This window comes from Neophocaena asiaeorientalis, unplaced genomic scaffold (assembly GCF_003031525.2).
Source record: "Neophocaena asiaeorientalis asiaeorientalis breed wild unplaced genomic scaffold, Neophocaena_asiaeorientalis_V1.1 scaffold235, whole genome shotgun sequence".
Taxonomy (NCBI): Eukaryota; Metazoa; Chordata; class Mammalia; order Artiodactyla; family Phocoenidae; genus Neophocaena; species Neophocaena asiaeorientalis.
Window position 1 is genome coordinate 114,821 of NW_020173206.1, and position 18,226 is coordinate 133,046.

At 46.6% G+C, this 18,226-nt stretch overlaps 1 protein-coding gene across 4 annotated transcripts in view; it reads right to left on the minus strand.

The window, feature by feature from the left end:
* Positions 1–18,226, minus strand: part of FSTL4 (follistatin like 4) — a 432,333-nt gene that overhangs the window by 37,710 nt on the left and 376,397 nt on the right. For 3 of the 4 annotated variants that reach the window (XM_024744975.1, XM_024744976.1, XM_024744973.1), the window contains exon 8: positions 15,157–15,280. In XM_024744975.1, the coding sequence (XP_024600743.1) occupies positions 15,157–15,280 (124 nt within the window). The remainder of the gene's footprint in view (positions 1–15,156; positions 15,281–18,226) is intronic. The other variant, XM_024744974.1, reaches the window with a different exon arrangement.

The window sequence follows — 18,226 nt, forward strand, 5'->3', positions numbered from 1 at the left end:
GGGGGGGCCCGGTTACCCAAAAAAAAAAAAAAAAAAAAAAAAAAAAAAATCAATACGGAAAAAGCAACAAATAACATACAAGGGAATTCCCACAAGGTTATCAGCTGATTTTTCAGCAGAAACTCTGCAGGCCAGAAGGGAGTGGCATGATATATTTAAAATGATGAAAGGGAAAAACTTACAGCCAAGAATACTCTACCCAGAAAGGCTCTCATTCAAATCCGACACAGAAACGAAAACCTATACAGATAAGCAAAAGCTAAGAGAGTTCAGCACCACCAGCCCAGCTTTGCAACAAATGCTAAAGGAACTTCTGTAGGCTGAAAGGAAAAGGACACACTAGAAACAAGAAATGAGAAAGCTCACCAGTAAAGTCAAACATATAGTAAAGGAAGGAAATCATCTGCACACAAATATGATATCAAAACCAGAAATTGTGAGAAAAGGAGAGTACAAATGCAGGATATTGGAAATGCGTTGGAAATTAAGAGACCAACAACTTAAAATAATCTTGTATATGTATAGACTGCTATATCAAAACCTTATGGGAACCACAAACCAAAAATCTACATTAGATACATACAAAAAACCAAAAAGTAGTCCAAACACAACACTAAAGATAGTCGTCAAATCCCAAGAGAACAGAACAAAGAGGAAGGGAAGGAAAAAGTCCTTCAAAAAGATATCCAAAAAAATTAACAAAATGGCTCTAAGAACACATATATTGATGATCACCTTAAACGTAAATGGATTAAATGCTCCAACCAAAAGACACAGACTGGTTAAATGGGTACACAAACAAGGCCCGTATATATTGCTGCATACAAGAGACCCACTTCAGATCTAGGGGCACATACAAACTGAAAGTGAGGGGATGGAAAAACGTATTCCATGTAAATGGAAATCAAAAGAAAGCTGGAGTAGCAATACTCATATCAGACAAAATAGACTTTAAAATGAAGACTGTTACAAGAGACAAAGAAGGACACTACATAATGATCAAGAGATCAATTCAAGAAGAATATATAACAATTGTAAATATATATGTACCCAACAAGGAGCACCCCAATATATAAGGCAAATACTAACAGTCATAAAAGAAGAAATTGACAGTAACACAATAGTAGTGGGGGACTTTAACACCCCACTTTCATCAATGGACAGATCATCCAGACATAAGATCAATGAGGAAACACAGGCCTTAAACGACACATTAGAACAGATGGACTTAATTGATTTTTACAGAGCATTCCATCCAAAAGCAGCAGAATACACTTCTTCTCAAGTGCACATGAAACATTCTCCAGGATTGATCACATACTGAACCAAGAAGCAAGCCTCAGTAAATTTAAGAAAATTGAAATTATATCAAGCATCTTTTCTGACCACAATGCTATGAAATTAGAAATCAACTATAAGAAAAAAAAACAAACATAAACATGTGGAAGCTAAACAATACATTACTAAACAAACAATGGATCACTGAAGAAATCAAAGAGGAAATTAAAAAATACCTAGAGGCAAATGAAAATGAAAGCACAATGATCCAAAACCTATGGGACGTGGCAAAAGCAGTTCTAAGACTGAAGTTTATAGCAATGCAATCTTACTTCAGGAAACAAGAAAAATCCCAAATAAACAACCTAACCTTACACCTAAAGCAACTAGAGAAAGAAGAACAAACAAAACCCAAAGTTAGTAGAAGGAAAAAAATCATAAAGATCACAGTAGAAATAAATGAAACAGAGGCAAGGAAAACAATAGAAAAGATCAATGAAACTAAAAGCTGGTTCTTGGAAAAGATAAACAAAACTGACAAACCTTTAGCCAGACTCATCAAGAAAAACAGGGAGAGGGCTCAAATCAATAAAACTAGAAACGAAAAAGGAGAAGTTACAATGGACATGACAGAAATACTAAGGAAGAAATGGACAAATTCTTAGAAAGGTACAATCTCCCAAGACGGAACCAGAAAGAAATAGAAAATATGAACAGACCAATCACAAGTCCTGAAATTGAAACTGTGATTAAAAAACTCCCAACAAACAAATGTCCAGGACCAGATGGTTTCACAGGCGAATTCTATCAAACTCTTAAGAAAAGAGTTAACACTTATCTTTCTGAAACTATTCCAAAAAATCACAGAGGAAGGAACACTCCCAAACTCATTCTGTGAGGTCACCATCACCCTGTTACCAAAACCAGACAAAGATACCAAAAAACAAAAATTACAGGCCAATATCACTGATCAACATAGACACAAAAATCCTCAACAGAATACTAGCAATCCAAATCCAACAATACATTAAAAGGATCATATACCATGATCAAGTGGGTTTTATTACAGGGATGCAAGGATTTTTCAATATCCACAAATCAGTGTGATCCACCACATCAACAAATTAAAGAATAAAAACCACACGATTGTCTCAATAGATGCAGAAAAAGCTTTTGACAAAATTCAACACCCATTCATGATAAAAACTCTCCATAAAGTGTGCATAGAGGGAACATATTTCAGCATAATAAAGGCCATATATGACAAACCCACAGCTAACATCATTCTCATCAGTGAAAAGCTAAAAGCATTTCCTCTAAGATCAGGAACAGACAAAGATGTCCACTGTCACCACTTTTATTCAACACAGGTGTTGAAGTTCTAGGCACGGCAATCAGAGAAGAAAAAGAAATAAAAGGAATTCTAATTAGAAAAGAAGTAAAACTCTCACTGCAGATGACATGATACGATACATACAAAATCCTAAGGATGCTACCAGAAAACTACTAGAGCTCATCAATGAATTTGATAAAAGTTGCAGGATGCAAAATTAATACACAGAAATCTCTTGCATTCCTATAAACGAACAATGAAAGATCAGAAAGAGAAATTAAAGAAACACTCCCATTTACAATTGCATCAAAAAGAATAAAATACCTAGGAATAAACCTACCTAAGGTGACAAAAGCCCTGTACTCTGAAAACTATAAGATGCTGATGAAAGAAATCGAAGATGACACAAACAGGTAGAGAGATATACCATGTTCTTGGATTAGAAGAGTCAGTATTGTAAAAATGACTATACTAAGCAAGGCAATCTACAGATTCAATGCAATCCCTATCAAATTACCAATGCCATTTTTCACAGAACTAGAACAAAAAGTCTTAAAATTAGTATGGAGACACTAAAGATCCCGAATAGCCAAAGCAATCTTGAGAAAGAAAAATGGAGCTAGAGGAATAAGGCTCCTTGACTTCAGACTATACTACAAAGTTACAGTCGTCAAAATAATATGGTACTGGCACAAAAACAGAAGTACAGCTCAATGGAACAGAACAGAAAGCCCAGAAATAAACCCATGCACCTATGGTCAATTAGTCTACGACAAAGAAGGAAATACTATACAATGGAGGAAAGACTGTCTCTTCAACAAACGGTGCTGGGAAAACTAGAGAGCTACATGTAAAAAGATGAAATTAGAACATTCTTTAACACCATACACAACAATACATTCAAAATGGATTAAAGACCTAAACGTAAGACTGGATACTATAAAACTCCTAGAGAATACATAGGCAGAACACTTTTTGACATAAATTGCAGCCATATCGTTTTCAAGCCGTCTCCTGGAGTAATGGAAATAAAAACAGAAATAAACAAGTGGGACCTAATTAAACTCAAAAGCTTTTTCACAGCAAAGGAAACTATAAACAAAATGAAAAGACAACCCACAGAATGGGAGAAAATATTTGCAAATGACATGATTAACAAGGGATTAATATCCAAAAGTTACAAACAGCTCATGCAGCTCAACATTAAAAAAACAAACGACCCAATCAAAAATTGGGCAGAACACCTAAATAGATATTTCTCCAAAGAAAAGATACAAATGGCCAAGAGGCACATGAAAAGATGCTCAACATTGTTAATTATTAGAGAAATGCAAACCAAAACTACAATGATATATCACCTCACACCAGTCAGAATGGCCATCATCACAAAGTCTACAAACAATAAATGCTGGGGAGGGTGTGGAGAAAAGGGAACCCTCCCCTACACTGTCGGTGGGAAGGTAAATTGGTACAACCACTATAGAGAACAGTAAGGAGGTTCCTTAAAAAACTAAAAATAGAGTTACCATATGATCCAGCCATCTCACTCCTGGGCATATATCCAGAGAAAAACATGATTCGGAAGGATATGTGCACCCTGATGTTCACTGAAGCACTGTATACAATAGCCAAGACATGTAAGCAATGTAAATGTCCATTGACAGATGAATGGTTAAAGAAGGTGTGGTGCATTTATATAATGGAATATTACTCAGCCATTAAAAAGAATGAAATAATGCCACTTGCAGCAACATGGATGGACCTGGAGATTATCATACTAAGTGAAGCAAGTCACACAGAGAAAGACAAATATCATATAATATCACTTATATGAGGAATCTATAAAAATGATACAAATGAACTTATTTACAAGATAGAAAGTCTCACAGACTTAGAAAACAAATTTATGGTTACCAAAGGGTAAAGGTTGGGGGGAGGGATAAATTCAGAGTCTGGGATTGACATATACGCACTACTATGTATAAAACAGATAATCAACGAGGATCTACTGTATAGCACAGGGAACTCTACACAATTTTCTGTAATAACCTAAATGGGAAAATAATTTGAAAAAGAATAGATACATGTATATGTATAACTGAATCACTGTGCTGTACACCTGAAACTAACACAACACTGTTAATCAAGTATACTCCAATATAAAATAAAAATTAAGAAAAAACTGATAGACCTAGAGATCATTATGCTAAGCGAATAAGTCAGAGAAAGACAAATATCATATGATACCACTTACATGTGGAATTAAAAAAAAAGATACAGATGAACTTATTTGCAAAACAGAAACAGACTCACAGACTTAGAAATGTGGAATCCAAGAAAAAATGATACAAATGAACTTATTTGCAAAACAGAAACAGACTCACAGACTTAGAAATGTGGAATCCAAGAAAAAATGATACAAATGAACTTATTTGCAAAACAGAAACAGACTCACAGACTTTGAATGCAGACCTGTGGTTGTGGGCAGGAGGAAATGTGGGGTGGGGGGAGGAATAAATCAGGAGTTTGGGATTAACATGTACATACTACTATATGTAATATAGATAATCAACAGGGACCTACTGTATAGCAAGCACAGGGAACTCTACTCCATTTCTGTAATAACCCATATGGGAAAAGAATCTGAAAAAGAATGGATATTTGTATATGTGTAACTGAATCACTTAGCTGTACAGCTGAAACTAACACAACATTGTAAATCAACTATACTCCAATATAAAATAAAAATTAAATTAAAAAAACACAAAAAACAAATACCCACATAAAAATATTAGCAAATCAAACCTAGCATGGCATTATTGGGTAAGATGTATTATCTTCCATAAGATGTTACAGAAAAACCTCACGACCTTTTTGGCCAACCCAATAAAAGAACATACTGTGACCAAGTATAATACGTTTCAATGACTAACTATTAGGAAATCTATAATTAATCATATGCAAGTCAAAGGCAGTCAAAAAAGAAAAACCATTTGATTCTCTTGCTAGACACTAAAAGGCCTTTGAAAAAAATTCAAAATCCATTTCTTGAGGGAAAAAAACCTCAATAAAATAGGAACAGAATAATATTTTCTTCCTACAATGAAGAATATCTCTATAAAAAGTGGGACCAGCACCAATCTTTTCAGAACGGTGAAACATCAAGTGGGGAAAAAACAAAAAGGAAAGAGGAAAGGAGGCAATATCAGACTCTCAACATTTTTCTGGATGTTACTGTCAATAGAAGGCAAGAAATGAGAGGGAGAAATATTAAAGAGGTGGAGAAAAATGATACTTTACCTGGATATGCTCCAGATAACGAACCAAAAGTGTAAGGTTTAATAAGTGAGTACCATAAAGGGGCCAGTACCCAGACAGACAAAATTAATAGCTCACTTATGTACCAGTAGTGGCCAGACAGAAAACACAGTGGACCGAAATGAATGAAACTATAACATCTCACTGAAGACACATAAAAAGACTTGAAAAATTAGAGAGAGATGATCTTGGATAGGAAGACTTACTGTTGTTAAGAAACAAGATACTCCAAATTATGCCAAACATTTAATCTCATTCCAGTTAAAATCAATTGGTGGGGTCTTGACAAAATAATTCTCAAACTTAGCTAGAAGAAAGAATGTGAAAGAACAGCAGAAATTTTGAAAAACAAGAGTGATGACTGTCATTTTTTCATACCACATATTACAAAGTATTTCAAGTATTACAATAGCAAATAGGGGGAGGGAGAGAGGCAGGGGGAGAGGGAAAGGCAGTGTGGGGAGGAGAGGGGAGGGCTGAGGCACTTCCCAGCTTTGAGTCCAGCAGCACATTAATGGTCTTTATAGAGTTTACAAAGTTCTGTCAACTCAATATTGTGCAGTCAACATTTATTACATCCCAACCAAGGGTCAGGCATTACACACAGAGCAGTGAATAAGATCCACCCAGTCCCTGGCCTCATGAAGCTTTCTGTCAGGGGGAAGATGAGTAACATAACAGCAAACTGTGATGAGGATTACCAGAAGGGAGCTTTGGGGACATAGGGACAGGGGTCTGGGAAGATTTATCAGAATAGAGCACTTGGATCTACTCTCTCCACCTCACAAAGGAAATACCTACCTTCCTTATGCCTGTGGGGCCTACCCCTTTATTGATAGTAGGTTTGTCCAGTGAACTGGTGGTTTGTGGACCAGTCTCCTCAGTGAGGTGCCCAGTGGCCAGCACAAGCCTTGAAGACTAGCCTTTGCCTCTGTCCTGCCCTCTGATGGGAATCTGTGGACCCAGGAACCTGTCACACTTGAGTGTGTATCTGCATCTCCTGGCTGGAGCGGGGGCTCTTGTTAAAACAATGTTGGGCCCACCCCACAGTGTCTAATTCTGGAGGTCTTGGTTGGGGCTGGGGGATTTGCTTCTACCTGTCAGGTTCCAGGTGAGACCCTGGGTCAGCCCTGACTTGGAAGCTCTTGCAGACCGATTGAACTGAAATAGGTGGCGCTGTTCTACAACAAGACAAAAGCTGACAAAGTCAAGGGAGTGGAACCATCCATTCACTTAAAAACAAAGGACTATCTGCTAGGCCTCCAGTGGCAGGGGTTAGAAGACAGCTCACATCTGCTGAGAGGGAGGAAACCCTGGCTGGCCTGGAGGTCTCCAGGAGCCGAAGTCATCCTGGGGGCTATGACCACTCCTCCTCGGACCTCCATCCCTCCATCAGCAGGACTAAAGATGGCCCTCAGAACCCCGCGTCCTCCACCTCCCAGTGGCCCCTGTCCCCAGTCTCCTCATCTCCAACTGAGGACAATCAGGGCCCTTTCCCTCATGCCCTTGATTTGGGATCCTGTCAGTCTACAAGAGCCTAGGCCGCTGGGGCATCCATCATCCCCCAAACCTTCTGTTGTGCCTCCTAGAACTCATGTTCTGCCGTCAGCAGAACGTCCTCTATCCTTAAACTCCTCTGTGAGTGTTCCTCACCTTCTTGCTCAGATGGAAACCTGGTGACACTCCTTCTCTTGCAGCCTTTTAAGTGGATGTGGCTCTCTCCCCCCACACTTGTCCCCCCCGCCCCGTCCCCTACCCCATGGGCTGGGAGGTGGGGCAGGTGTTGCCACTGCCAGACCATCCTCCTTCCATTCCCCAGAAAAGGACCCAGTTTTGAGTTTCCTGTCCCGCGAGCCTCATTCCTAGATTCCATCCCCTCACGTCCTATCCACGACGTCCCTCTAGCACTTCTCTCTCCCTCCTGCATCAGTTTCCCCCTTTTTACTGGATCTTTCCTATTAGTCCATAAAACGCTTTTAATTTCCATCTTGGAAAAAAATCCCCAAACCTCTTTACCCCAGCTTCTCTCCCCAACTCTGCCCCGTTTTTCTTCTTGGAAACACTCTGGAGAGTTGTCCATACTTGGTGGCTCTCACATCTCCTCCCCATCCCCCTGGAGCCAGCTCCAGGCAGACCTTTCCGCACCACGTGTGGAAATGGCTCTGCTCTGGACCACAGTGCCCACCAGTTCTCTTTCCTCACCTTCCCTGACCTGCCGGTGGCATTCACCACAGCTGATCACTCCTCCTTGGCCCCAGACACCACTTGGCCCCAGACACCATACTCCTAGTTTTCCTGTCTCTGTGGCTTCTTCTCTGCCTTCCTTGCTGCTTTTTCTCATCCCCCAGGCTCTCAGTGCTGTCGTGCTCGGCTGCTGGACATTCTCTGTCTGCACTCCTTCAGCATCTATTCTGGTCTATTGACTTTAAATACCAGCCCCGCTGTGAGGCATCGGAAATTTATACCGCCAGTCAAACCTGTTCCTTCAACTCCAGACTTATAGATACCCCACGGGCTGCGCGACATCACACGTTTATCACGTCCCCACGAGCTCCAGATCTGTCTTCTCCAAGCCTGCTCCTCCACAATCCTCTCCTCTCAGTGAATGGCCTCTACTTTTCCAGGTGCTCAGACCAAGATCCTCTGGAGGTATATTTGACTTTCCCACCAAGTGGACACAAATGTCATCTTTTCAGTATGGCTTTTACTTGCCGTCATACCTAAAGCTTCCACCTTTTATCTGAGTCTCCTTATCCCCTCCTGTTTTAAAATTTTCCTCCTTAGTATCTTCCACCCTCTGAATTGCTCCATGAGGATGGGGATTTTAGTCTGTCCGCTGCTGTTTTCAGTGCTCAGCCTGGTGAGTGGCATGGAGAGAACCTCAGTAAATGCTTATTGAATGAATGATGACGACAGCGAAGGATGAGGTGGTGTTGGCAGCAAGGCAGGGCGGAGCGGGGAGAGGGGGGTGGGAGGGAGGATTCTTAGCCAAAGGAAGCATAGCAGAGAGAGAGAAGTTCACGGGGCAGGGGCAGGGGCACGTGGGAGGGGTGGGGCAGGGCCTGCGTCCCAGTGTGTGTGCGTGTGTGCGTCTGTGAGCATGCACGGTGACTCCCAGGGATGGAAGCTGCTGCTGCCCCTCCGTGAGCCAGTGGCTTGGGCCTCCACTCCTATGGTTCCTGAGGGATTGGCGTGGAGGAGGCCAAAGAAGCACAGCCCAGTCAGCAGCAATGGGAGGGGGCCCTGCACACAGGCCCAGACCCCTGGCTAGATCGGGGCCAGTAGCCTCCTGGATCTTCCCAGCTCCATGCCTGGCATGAGCGGGCCTGTGACATGGAAGGCAAACCCCGGAGTACCAAGGAGCTCCACCGAGAAGCCCGTTTTGCCCTGACCTGACCTTTGCTAAGTTGAAAACTGGCAATAGGATGTTAGAGGTAAAAAATAATCATCCCATCATTTGGGTAGAAGCTCAGCCACTGCCTCCAGGACTCAACTGTCCTCCTCGCGTGTGATGAGGCATCGCTAAGGCTGCAGCTGGTGGGGAACAGGCCCCGGGCTCTGAAGAGAGCACTGCAGCCAGAGCCCTGATCCAGCCTCCTGCCAGGACAGGAAGGGCCTAAGGAGAACGCTGGGCAGGGAGGCATCAAAGACCTTGGTACCCTTGGCCCCTGCTCGGCCAGGGTCCTGTCAGAAAAAGTCCTGCATTTTCTCTGTGAGAAACTACCCTTCCCAGGGTAGGGATCGGGTGGAGACACAGCTTTCTGCCAGCAGCAAGGCAGAGGCCCAACTGTTTTCCTCTGGCCCTGATCTCCCCTCTGCCTCTGTGTTGATTCACACACTAAAAAGCATTCGAATTAATGTATCTGGGATGAACACATTCGTTTTCTTTTAAATTTGCAAAACCTTCCCATGAAAATATTTCAATACACAACACAGAGGCACATTTTCTTTGGGAAACATCAATCATTTCCAAGGTGAAAGGCAGCATAAATATGTCTTAAGTAAGAGGCACGTTCACCAAAGTACCAAGCTGGAGTAATAGACAGATTTGAGAGATTGCTCTTGTGCTTTGGGAATGAATCGCTACTTGTCTGAACCGTGGGGAGGTTGAGGGTGTTTTTAATTTAATGGATTAATCATTTATTTCTGAAGTTTCTGTTCCTCCTATGGAGGAATGTGGGAAGTTTGCGTGAAGTTATAAATCATGTCAGTGTTTGGGCCTCATCTCTGGGGGGTCTGGTCTACGGGGAAGTTACACTAATAATTTGAGAAAGGAAGTAGTTGCCTGGAAGGGCTTCCTTTAGGTCAAGACAGAGTCCTGGATGGAGAAGAAGCTCCAGAAGATGGTGACCCAGCCTGTATATGGAGCCCGGCCCCTGCCACCCGGGAGTGAGGCAGCTCCAGGGAGAAGTCTGTATTTTATTCCTGGCTTGGCAACTTCCTCTGGGTCTTGATTTTCCCATCTGTATAATGAGCTGGGAGGTCTCTGAGGGGCTACCAGCTCAGACCATCTGTGTCCGCCAACTACAGTTAAATATGGCTGAGACAAAACAAAATCTCCCCCATATCTGTCCCATCTTGGACTTTGAATTATATCTGGCCAGGCATTTCCCAAGCATTTGACACATATCCGATCTCATCAGGCCTATAAGGGAGGAGGCACTATTGTTATTCCCATTTTACAGGTGAGTTTACTCGCCAAAGATGTATGTCAAGGAAGTACCAGCACTTGGATAGGTACTAGGCTTGAATCCAGGTCTCTCTGACTCAGAGTTCATGTCTTGACCCTCTGACAGAGGTTTCTCCAGCTCGGGTCTGCGCCGTGCCTTGGGTGGAACAGCGCCACCCAGCTCCTGTTCGCATGTGCGGTATCCCCGTCTCTTGGGCCCACTGGCCACACATTGCCTCCCCAGAACACCTGCCATTCACATGGAGTCTTCTGAGCCCTCAGAGAGGCAGGGAGCTGGCAGGGCCTCCTCTCCCCGCTTCATCATCCTCCCCTTCTTGTCCTCCCTCTGACTCAGGAGAAGCAAGGAGAAGGAAACAACAGAACATTGTTCCCTGTCTGTGTGTCCTGGGCACCGCCTTGGCTCAGTAAGCCACAGGCCATCTTCCAGGCCAAGAGGGGACCAAATCCCACCACCACAGCACAGCTGGGCGACCCCACCAATTCTACTCCAGCTGCTCTGGGACATCTTTCATGCTTTCGACTCACGCTTGGGATGACGGACGAAAAGGAACAAATCCCACAGATGAATCTGTTACAGCTTTCTCACATCTTCTCCACGAGATGCCTCAGCAAAGCAGTGCTCCTTCTGTCCTGAGCACAGACGGTGCCTTCTCACCTTCCCAGTCCTCCTGCCCGGAAGCCCCCCGTGCCCACCGCCTCGGTGAGCCTTCCGCAGCAGCCCAGCCCTCCTGGGCCTCCCCCTGGGAACCTGAGCAGCATCGGGCATCTGCACAGTGATCTGCCAAGCCCACCTGGAGCTGGACGGCCAAGCCGTGCAGGTCATCAACTTCAGTCCTGCTGCGGGCGGGGCCTGCCCTTATAGCTACGCTGTGGGTCCTTCATTGGATGCTCGCTAAGCCAGCTGTTTCTGGCTCATGCATGAGCTCAGCACCAGGGGCAGGGATAAACGAGGCAGGGTTCCTGTCCCCGGTCCCCCACAGTGTGCCCCCGCTCGACAGCAGATCAACACCGACCTGCTGAACGACCACATCTGGATTCACCAACAGCAACAGTGCAATGTCCCAAAGGGGAGGATGGGGCGGAGAAGGCGTCAGGAGTCTAGGCTTTGGTGTCAAGATCCATTTTGCAGTTATATACTAATTGTAGGGCTGGGGTTCCTGGGCAGATCACTTAATCTCTCTGAGCCCTAGTTTCCTCATCTGTGAAACAGAGATGCTGCCCAGTAATTATTCAGTAAATGTTCCTACTGTAATTGTGTCTTTCGTACCATTTTACTTTCAATGACATCTTCCCACCTTCCCACACAGATAGGGAGGTTTTCCCTCTCAGTCAACACAGCACACTTCACTTCTGGAATACTCTGAAAACCTCATGTCTTGTTCCTTGGTCAGCAGGCAATGGACTCATGTCCTTGGGAGGCAACACCAGATCTACCTTAGTACGGTGCTCCCATGAGGGAGCTGCTTAATGGACCCAAATGCCACCCCCAAGTGCCTGGGGGTCAGCTCAGCCCAGGGACCTTGTGGGCTCCTGGAGTGAGGCCCACCCTAATGGCCCAGCCCAGCCGTCATAGAACTGAGCGAAGTAAGCCATGGAATGAGGTGGAAAGCCCACCGCAAAATACAGAGGTCCTAGCATGCTGCCGCTGACTCCAGTACTTCGGCTGGAAGAGAAGCCTTAAATCTCTCAGCAATTAGGAAATGGATCTCAGGCGGCCTCTCTCTGGATCTCAGTGGGGAGGTTTTGCTATTTAGACTCCCCTAGGCCCTAAGCAGCCGCTTCAGCAATCGCTGGGCTGGGGGGTGGGTAGGAGTGGAGTGCCTGGGGAGGCTCAACAGAACTCTCCAGTGCCAGCTGCTGAGTCCACTCCCCACTCGGGTAGCAACAGGAAGCAGCCTAGTCTCTACTTTCAGCCCAGCAATACACGGTGTCCGTGGGCCTGGGCCTTGCTCCTGGATTCAGCACCGGGAGGGAGGAAATGGCTCATTCCCATCATGAGCTCTGTCTCAGAATTCTGGGGGAACAGGAGGCAGAAGGGCCCTCCCAGCACCGCGGACCTGCCATTCGTGTATTAAAGGTGTTTAAGACCACAGAGTCTCCTGCAGGCGCCTGAGGCGAGGACAGGCTCTCACTCACGAGTTACTCTGGTTCCCGGGCTGGTGGATCCCCTCCCTTCCCCGCAGATTTGTTCTGGAGGAAATGAAGGGGACCAGGCTCAAGCCCTCTCCTTGTACCCTCGGTTCTTATGAGATGGGGGCAGGATGCGAAGGGCTGGATGGAGGATCTGGGAATCCTGGGTGATTTCCCTTTTTCAGGCTGGTCTGAGGACCCGAGGGACCTGGGCCAAACCGTGTGGAGTTGTGCAAGCACACATTCACCAACACTGTACAAGGCTGGGCACCACTTTCCAGCTATAGATGATAAAGCCCTCTTCACACTGCGGAGTGCACGCCCCGCCCCTGGAGCAGCCCTTCTCAGGGAGCAGCCCAGACACTGCCCGCCTGCTGCACACCAGGCTGGCCTCTGAATGGCAGCCTGGGATGACTCACCCAGGGGTGTTATAACTGGGAACCCCTGGGTTATTTCTGATGAAATCCAGAAACTTCATTGTACACCCTGATTCAAGCCAACAAACACAGCCACAAAGCCCCAAAGGATTAAATATGTCCCAGCTCAAGGGAAACACTAATAAAAGACGGCTTCGGCACATATGAACATAAAAATCCCTAAAACATCCTATAAGACAAATGTAGAGGCAAGCTGAGCTCACTCTGTTGTCCTTAAATGGCCCGTCACCCAGGATCCCAGAGTAAGTGACACTGAACCTCATGATGTAATTATTCTCAACACCGTGTGTACTTCATCAGAGCAGAGTCCTGGACACAGCTGTCACAAAGGGTCTGGGGCTGACTTGGAGCTTTCACATTATTCTCTGGCGCACAGACGCCCTGCTCAGGCCTGCTTGGTGAAAGCAGTGATGCCCAGCTGGGCGTGGCTGGACACGTCTAATTTCCCTGGAGTGCTGATCTGCCGTGGCACTGTGATGGCTTGTTTGTTGTGATGGCTGGAGTGACACTGTGACAGAGGGCAGAGCACAAGCCCTGGGTCTAGAATGACTCCTACCAGTGGTGTGACCCCAGGAAAGTGACCTTACCTAGAGACTCATCCATAAAGTGGGTTAAAATATACTGATTGGGAGAGTCCATGTGATGTGTTAGCCCAGGGATTGGACAGAGGAAGTCTCAGAAAACACTGGCTATTGTAATTGTTGATGTGGTCAGCAGCAGGGGTTAATTCTTCTCAGTTTCTGGGAGTCCTGGCAACACAGGGGCCTGTGAGAAGCAGAGAAAACCTGCGGCAGCCTGCTGAGGTTCTGCTTGGCTGGGCCCAAGCTGAGGCTCCTTAAGCCTCTGGGGGAGGGAGGTGGGAAGCAGATCCTTTTGCAGAAAGTAAGGCCTCCCAACTGGATAAGTGATTTGGGTCCACAGTACCTGGAGGAGGAGTGGCATGTTCTAGACAGTGTCTGCTTCTCACTGGATCAAGACCACAACAGCTTGCCATCTCCATGTCACTGTAATCGAGCAGGACCCTATGGGGCCTTCCCGGGACAGACTCCCTCCCCAACCCCCATGTCCTCCACCTGCCTCTTGTCTACAGAAAACCTTTAGACTCCCAGGCCTGCCCTGAGTGCCAAAGAATAAATTTACTCAGACAAGTGAGAAAATGCAGAAAGGAAAACAGTTAAGCAAGACAAAATAATAATAGTTTAGTCATTAAACAAAGTCAAGGACATTTAGTTCCTCCTCAAGGACTATAGATAACATTCTGAGCCATGTCCTTTGAGCTGTTTTGCAGATACTGAAACCCCCACCAGGTGGAATAAGTTAACTCTATGCTGTCCACAAGTACATAGAACCCAGACCGGTTGGAATCAGAAAGTTGACAGTGTTGACTCCCGATTACCTCACCACCAACCAATCAAAAGAATGTCCACGAGCTTATCACGCGCCCCACAGCACCCCCCCTCCCAACCCCCTGTCTTTGAAAACCTCTCCCTGAAAGCCTTCGGGAGTTGGGTCCTTTTGAGCACTAGCTGCCTGGACTCCTTGCTTGGCACCCTCCAGTAAACGCTGCACTTTCCTTCACCACAACCCAGTGCCAGTAGACTGGCTTTACCTTGAGCAGGCGGGTGGACCCAAGTTCGGTTTGGTAACATCGCCTACAGGGCACACTCCACATTCTACAGGGGCCTGCTGGAGATGCTGGGTGCGACCTGCCTAAGTGACTCACCCCCTCCCACCCTGACTCACTTCATCAGAGGAGGCTTTGGGGAAAGCCAGACCGGGAAATGAGTTGGCAGACTCTGCCCCTGCCTGCCCACCCCCCTCCCCAGTCCCTCTTTACTCACAGGAAAGGTGGGACATTTTGGGGTCAGGTATTTCTTTAAGAAGTCAGAATGCAGGAGGGGAGGAGGGTTGTTCTGAGCAGTTTTGGGGAACACTTTGGGGGGACAACATGCATGGAGCCATTTACTAACCATTCACCTGCAGGACGTGGGTCTGGAACAGCTGCTCGTAGCCAGAGGCATGGCAGGTGTAATTGCCCATGTGGATGGTGGTCACCTTGGTGATGTAGAGGGAGTCGTCCTCTCCAAAGTCCTGCTTGGGCAAGGAAGACAACAAGATTGGCTTCTCTGCTGAGTAGCCTGGGAAGCATAGCCAGGTCTCTGGTTTTGCAGGAAAACAGAAACCCTGTAGCTGCGAGAGACTTCCTTTCTGCCTGGCCCCCTTACTCAGCCAGAGCTCCCTGCAGGGCTGGGCAGCAGGACCTCCATGTCTCTTCCGTGTTGCTTGCCCAGACCCTATACATCCTTTTAAGATCTTGTTCACCTTCTCTGTGAGGTCTGGCTTGAACACCTTCCCCAGCACCCTCCCTCTCCATTTCTACAACTGGGCTCACCTGCCCCTCCTGTGCTGCTGCTTGGCTGGTTTCCTCAGCTCTTGTCCACCTGTTGAGAAGCTCTGGAGGGCGGCCTCCTTTAGGGTCAGCCATCTTTTTCTTAAAGGGCCAGATAGCAAACGTTTTTGGCTTTCTGGGCCATAGGGTTTCTGTCAACTAGTCAGCCCTGCCTTGTAGCATGAAAATAGCCATACCAATGCCTAAATTAATAAGTATCACTATGTTCCAATGAAATTTTATTAAAAAAAAATGTGGTGGGCTGCCATTGGCCCATGGGCTATAGTTTGCCTACCACTGGTTTAGATCTCACCTCCATCTCCAAATAATTTCAGGCAGCTTACAGAGATCTGGGTAACCGAAGAGAAGGGAAATTGAACTCTGAGGAAAATGAGGGCAAACAAAAAACAAGGGCAGGGATGTACTAGAGAGCAGGAGGGGGCTGATGCCAGGGGTTCCATGAGAAATGACTCAGTAAGCCCTGTCCCTGTGCCCTCTGCAGCCTCACAGAGTGGGATCCTATTTGGCCAGCACGTGGGGAGGGATGGGCAGGAGGGGGCTTTGAGCTGGTCAGAGGCCCCTGGTGAGCACTGGGCACACAGCACTCCCCCAGGGCCTTTCCAGCCAGCTGCCTTGTCTCCTGCAGAACAATGCACAACGCTGGCCCTGTCCAGGCACCAACTGCAGACATGCTGGGGAATGGAATTACCGGTGTTTCAGGGAGACCTTTCATCATGTTTGGCTTTAGCTACCAAACATCTCTGAGGTGTGGTGCTCAGAGCTGATGGGACAGAGGAGGTCCTGGCTCCCTGGTGAGAAACAGGGCTGGGCAGTACTAGGTGTGAGGAGTGATGGGGGAAGCCCAGTGCTGGCACTCAAGATACTCAGGTTTTAGCTTGAACTCTGGCACTGACCAATGTTCCCTCATCCCTCTGGGCACTGGCTTCCCCACCTGTAAGTTGTGGACAATTGATATGCCCTATCTGCCTCCTGGGGTGATGGGGAGATCTGGCAAGAGAATGCCCATGAGTACATTTTCCAGTGTGGGAAGTGTGACATACATGGGGGCTGCTACTTTTCTTACTATTAACAGAAGATGCAAAACTCCTCTTGACCCCCTGGAGACAACACCAAACCATCCCTCCCGTCATTCTCCCTGTCCTTCCTGAGCTTCCTCTTTCCACAGAAGCAATCTCGTGGCAGGAGGGACGGAAGGCCACCGGTCAGTGTGGCACAAGGATTGTCCAAGGGCCCGGCCACAACCATCATGAGTCCTTTAAAGATGCTTTCGGGCTAATTAACCCAATGAAGGGTGCAGGCCCAAGAGAGGTTTGGGTTAAGGCACAGGTTGGAAGGTGGAGAGTGGATGCATGCAGCCTGCTTTCAGTATCAAGGAAAAAATACTCAGAAGTGCTCCCAGTGGAGTGAAATACTGGAGAAGGCTGCTGTAAGAAACCCTTAGAGTTTTCTCTGAAACATTGCTCTGCTGTAAAAAGCCCCATTCCTATCACGCAGTGGAAGCTTCCCTAATAAAAATAAAATACCAGATAGCTTATTTGTCCTGTGCCATAACAGAGACATAAAGGGTTCATACCTGAGTTGCTTATGAAAAGTTAATGGTTAGTCAGTTCTGGGGCTGACATATTTCTAATCTAAGCTGTTTCCTGTGTCAAAACCTAAATCTGCAGGAAAATACATTTTGCTTGGAGTCTCAGTGGTGGAATGGCATCTCGAAAGAGGGCTGGGGAGCTGGGTGCGGCCCCACCTTGGGGAACCTCAATACCTCACTTGGTTGGTTCCTGGACAGCCTCCATCCCAAAGGGCAACACCAGAGCTGTTTGTAAGGGGTTTGGTGCTGGGGATCCCCTGGCATTTCCCTCTGTGCTGCCTTCTTGAGCCTTCATACCCACAGCCCTTCCTCACAGGAGGGCCCTCCTTGTAGTCAGTCTCAGGTTCTGGCACCCCCTGCTCTTCTCGTCACCTCAGTGGGGTTGGGTGGTCATGGGACCCCAGGCTGAGAAGAGCCCCCAGGCTGAGGTTCCCACAGATCAACTGCAGAGTGGTACCCAGTAATAACACCAGCTTACAGTCTCCACGAGCTAACTGTGTGCTGGGAATCTTGACATACGTCGCTTTGTTTAAGCCTCAGAAAAAACCCTGAAAACCATAAAGCAAAACAAATGCCCAGTCCCCATGGGGTGAGAAAGTAGAGCTCTCCCGCGCAATATATTCAGAGTCTGACCTTCTCTCGCCGCACGGTCCTCCGCCTCTGCCCCTCTGCGCCCGGCCAGGCCACGCCCCCCTCACTCGGAGTCCCAGCCCTAGAGCGTCTGCAGGGATGACCTGCCGTCCCCTCTCCGCCCCGTCTCCTTCCACTCTCCCCTGTTCGTTCCTCTCCAGCACTGTGGCCCCTTGCTGTTGCTCCAACATGCCTGGCATTCTGCCCCCTCAGGAACTTTCTCCTTGTTGTCCCACTACCCCAGGACTATCGGTCTGTCTTGCTCTACCTCCCTCAAGTCCGCTCATATGTTATCTGCCGGCCCTATCTGTAACCCCCATGGAGCACCTGGCACGCACTTACTCCCATTTAGCATACTGTTTGCCACGTGTCTCCCCAACTAGAATGTGAGCTCCACCCTCGTGCCTGGTGC